The sequence below is a fragment of the Cynara cardunculus genome (genome assembly GCF_001531365.2).
Source record: "Cynara cardunculus var. scolymus isolate 2C chromosome LG 9, CcrdV1, whole genome shotgun sequence".
Classification (NCBI taxonomy): Eukaryota; Viridiplantae; Streptophyta; class Magnoliopsida; order Asterales; family Asteraceae; genus Cynara; species Cynara cardunculus.
In genome coordinates, this window is record NC_037536.1 from 9,544,538 (window position 1) to 9,549,561 (window position 5,024).

Sequence of the window (5,024 nt, forward strand, 5' to 3'; positions counted from 1 at the left end):
ATAATAACTAAGTATTCTGTTAGTTATCAATGATTATCCTAATTATATTTTAGATTTTTTATATTTAAAATGAGATGTTTATCTAATATGTTTGATTATGTTTATCTGCAGTTAGTTAGACGAATTCAAGTATGGAGCTTTAATAAGTTATACTAATGCACAATTTATTTGTAATCTTAAATTTTAAGTAATATGCATCAATATCAGTATTTGTGCATAAAAAATCGTTTTTAAAAGTTTTTGTCAAATGCTTTAATATTATAAATTTTATAAAGATAATAATTAAGTATTCTGTTAGAATTTAATGATTATATTAATTATATTTTAGATTTTTTATATTTAAAATGAGATGTTTATCCTGTATTTGATTGTGTTTATTTGCAGTTAGTTACACGAATTCAAATATGGGATGAAATCGTTTAGGGATAAACGAGTTTAAGAGTTTTAAGAGTTTTTAAGAGTTATAAGAGTTTTTAAGAGTTTTAGCCAAATGCTTTATAATATAGTATAGATAATGTAATTTTTTATAAAGATAATAACTAACTATTCTGTTAAAACTCAATGATTATCCTACTTATATTCTAAATTATTTATATTTAAAATGAGATATTTATCATGTATTTTATTATATTTATCATTTAGTTATATGAATTCAAACATTCAGTTTGAAAAATTGTACTCATGTAGGGCAATAATTAAAAAATTGAAATAAGCAACATTTGAATTCTTTATATTTAAAATGAGATAATTATATACATTAAAATTAAACTCACTGTAGCAAAATATAAGAACATGTATAGAAAATTACAAAAAAATGAAAAATTAAAAAAAAAACTATTAAATTAGTTTTAGAGTGAATTGTGGATTTGATCCTTGTGTTTTGATATTTTCTTTTACTACGACCTCTATGGTATGTTTCTTTTGGATCTGGTTCTTGTGGTATTCAGTTTGTTTTGGTCATGGTCCCTCTGATTAACGCATTTGTTAACTTCGTTGACTCAGGGGTCATTTTAACCTCTTACCTACTATTTTGTCTTTTTTCCCTATAAAAAGTAAAAACATATTAACAAGTTGAATCGAGCAATACTCGACTCGAAAAGCTTGTGAGATACTTGATTTTTTTAAATATAATTAGGTTTAAACTGTAATCAGTTTTTTTACAATGTAATTTGTAAAATATAATATGATAAAAATGTCTTATAATTTTAGATATTTAAACAAAAATTGAGCATTTTTTAACTATAAAAACTAATCAATCATTATTTTTTTAAAATTAAAATCATAATTAAAAAAAGAGAAAAAAAAACTATAAGAGTGTTTAGTGAAGTTGTCCCACATTGAAAGAAAGATAATAAAAGAAGGGTGAAAAGTGTTATAAAAAGAAAGGGAGGTGAGTGGAGTTTGTAATTTTGTTTTTTTTTTTTATGATGAAGTTTGAGGTACATCCCTTTAGTTTTAGAAATTTCAAGAGAACACCTTGAGTTTTATAATTTATAAGAGACTACCGATTTCATAAATTTCAATGGATGAGCTTGGTTCGAACTTGATTCGAGTTCGAGCTTCAAACGAGTTCAAGTTTGAGAAATGACTATCGAGTTCGAGTTGTGTATTTCAATACTCGAATTCAATTCACATCATTTACGCCTCTAAAACCATACAAAGGAATCAGTTAAAATATTTATGAAAATGTTGAAGGTTTATTTATTATCATTTAAATGTTTATGAAATATGATTAGAGTTCATTAATTATAATCAACACTTTATATTAGAAAATAATCTATATATTTATTAAACCAATTATTTGTAAAAATAGATGGACGGTTGAGATTGGTTTATATAGTTGATAATATTTCCATGGTTTGTATTTGAATTGTTATTTCTCTCTCTCTCTCTCTCTCTCTCTCTCTCTATATATATATATATATATACACATACACACACACATACAAACACACACACACGAGATGGATAAAATGCAAATCAAGCCATTAGTAGAAATCGTGAAAACTGTCGATTTTATTATTTAATTTAGTGAAACTTTTTCATGAAGTTGTTTAATATGATGAAATTATTCCAAATAATTCATTTCTTGATGAAATTGTTTCATATATTTTTGTTTTTAAGTAAAAATTAAATTGTTTCATGCATTTTTCATTTTGATGAAATTTGTTTACTAAAATTAAGAGAATGAAGATGATAATGTTCATAATTAATGTCTTCCACAATCAAAATAATTTATCAACTCTCATGATTAAAAAAAAGAAAAAAATATGATTGGTTGAATGCAGTTTTCATGGTTTGTACTAATAATTTGGTTTGCAGTTTATGTATATGTACACACACACACACACACACATATATATATATATGGGCCATTTAAGGGAGACTCAATATTTTGTGTGATCTGTGAGATCCAATTTCAACCACAAATCAAAATGTTAAATTCAAAAATTTAATAATTTTGCTAATTTTGATTTTAAGTAAATGGTATTGTAGTTATTTTAGAAATCTTATCTCTCATCTCCCCTTCGGAATGAACATTCCAATGTGATACCCATTGTACACACTATAGTTTAATTAAGATCATTCTCTCTGTATACCCACTGATACCCACTGTATACACGTTGTAATACCCTAAGATACACGACATGATAGCAATTGTACAACTATATGAGTAATACCCTAAGATACACGATATGATACTCACTGCATACATCGAGTTCCTAACCTTGAAAAAGGATCTTCATCAATGTTATTAACTCTGAGTTCCTCATTGATAATATTAACTCCAAAAGCAATACATCTTTTGTTTATGGCAAAGACGACTTTGGGGAATGACGGTGAGAGTGAACATTAGGTGTTATGGTCATCAAAGTTGTGTGTTTGTCGAAGTGGTGGGTTGAATATGGTGGAGTCGATTATGAGGAACGATAGTAAGTGATGGTAGACAAATCTTCTGTATGGTCGCTGAATTGGTGCGTTGAATAAAGAAACTGCTCTTTTAAGGAGAGGGAAGAGAGAGAGAGAGAGGGTTTGTAGGTTTTTAATTAGGAATTACGGAAAGAGAGAAAATAATGAGACTAATAACTGTTTAAAATTAAGAGAGGATCCTAAAATCATGGGATTTAAATAATTCAAATTATTGACGAGTTGTCAAAACATAACAATTAGTGTAAATCACATGTAATTCAGCTGTTTTTCTCTTTTTTTTTTTGCTTATTGTTCTCGTATGAATCTGACTCTCTCTATACATAACAAATGACTACTTGCATGAAATATTTGCCACATTTCTTCGACATCTAAGCGATTATATTTCAAAAAACTTGTCAATTTACTAAAGATATGATTCGTATTTGCAGATTGCTGGAACAGCGATGGTGCTCGACGAGATCATCAATCATGTACAATCCCTGCAACTTCAAGTAGAGGTTAATAATCTTATTCAATCTTCTCAATGATTCTTTATACTCAAATCTTTTAAAACATAGGTTTTAGGGACGATTTCTGTCGTTGTTATAAGTCCATTTATCATCACAAACAGTTTATAGCGACGACTTTTGTTGCTATAGCTTGTCAGTGAAACATGCCTTGCTAAAGACAAGTTGCTATAACTTACTTTTCTTTTTAAACTTTCATTTTTACTACAGTTGTTATCAATGAAATTGGCTGCTGTTTACCCTACAATTGGTTTAAACGTTGACAGTTTGTTTCCTTCAGAGGTAACAATCTCTCCACCTTGAATTTTTGATTTATTTAGCAAGCCAGAGGTCGATCTTTACGAAAACAACCTTTCTGGGCTAGGTTTAGGCAACATCTCTGCATGGTATATATTGAGTTTATTTTGTTCGGTTTTAGCTTATGCATAACATTCATTGGCCGATAATCTTAGTTCGTGGGTAGTGCTCTTTTTACACTTTTTATCTTCTGTTTTTTGGGTAATAGTGGGTGTTAATCCAGGTCAGATTATGCACGTCTCAAACTAATCCCATGGGGCCCTGAAGTTAATAGTTAGACAAACCCTCTAAGAGGACTCGAACTGCTGAACTCTAAGTGGCAACTAGCAAGCCCAAAATTTTACCAATTGCATTTACCCCTAAAGGTTACGCCTTTTGCGTTCTATTCATCTCGGTTGGAAATCTTACAGAGTGGATCACCGATGGATTATAACTTCACGGGCATGGTCTCACAATCATGGGGTCTCGACGAACAAGCAAAAGTGAACACACAACCGGTATGGTATCATGATGAGATCAATACTTTGATGACACCAGAGAACTCACTGTTAAGCTACGACTGTTCAGGCAATTTAGGTAAATCCCGAATTGATTTTTTTAATGTAGATGAGAGATCGAATGTTCGTTTGAGCTGATTGTCGATTGTGGACAGCTTCTTGGCTCACGAGTCAGCTAAAAATGGAGTTATGAAGATGGTGCGGCTCATGGAAGGCCGATCATTGTGTATAGAAAAGTTTGGAGTGGTTTATAGAAGATTAGAAGTTACTACAATAAAATCGGCTTTATAGGGATGCCACCAATTGCTACCCGTTCTAATAAACCGTTTTATAAGACTTCATTTATAAAATCAAAAAAAATAAAGCATCTAATCTAAAAACGTTGTAATAAGTTTATAGGACGCTTTTGGAGGCCGTTTTAACAAGTTTTTTAGGACATCTTTTATACAATGCGTCACATTAGCAATTTTATAGGACGCTATTTGAAAAAATATCCTATAAAAACTAGTGTCCTATAAAAAAGATCGTTTATAAAATTGCTTATATGACTTTTTGTATTAAAAGTGTCCAATAAATTTATTATAACACTTTTAAATGGAACGCTTAAATTTTTGGTCCTACAAATTAAGTCTTATAAAATAGTCTATTAAAACACTTAACAATTGATGGCGTTCTATAAATACAATATTGTTGTAGTGAGTGATGTAGAGAGGAGCTTCAAGAATGCATGTTTTAATTGAAGGTAAACACAAATTTCAATACTCATATCATGCATAAAATACATACATATGGG

General features: G+C 29.4%; 1 protein-coding gene across 1 annotated transcript in view; it reads left to right on the forward strand.

The window, feature by feature from the left end:
- LOC112517603 (transcription factor bHLH48-like) overlaps window positions 1-4,618 on the forward strand; it is a 15,967-nt gene extending 11,349 nt beyond the window's left edge. The window contains exons 4-6 of the mRNA XM_025124944.1: window positions 3,360-3,428; window positions 3,648-3,719; window positions 4,145-4,618. Coding sequence (XP_024980712.1) covers window positions 3,360-3,428; window positions 3,648-3,719; window positions 4,145-4,369 — 366 coding nt within the window. The 3' untranslated portion in view covers window positions 4,370-4,618. The remainder of the gene's footprint in view (window positions 1-3,359; window positions 3,429-3,647; window positions 3,720-4,144) is intronic.
- Window positions 4,619-5,024: the final 406 nt, after the last annotated feature.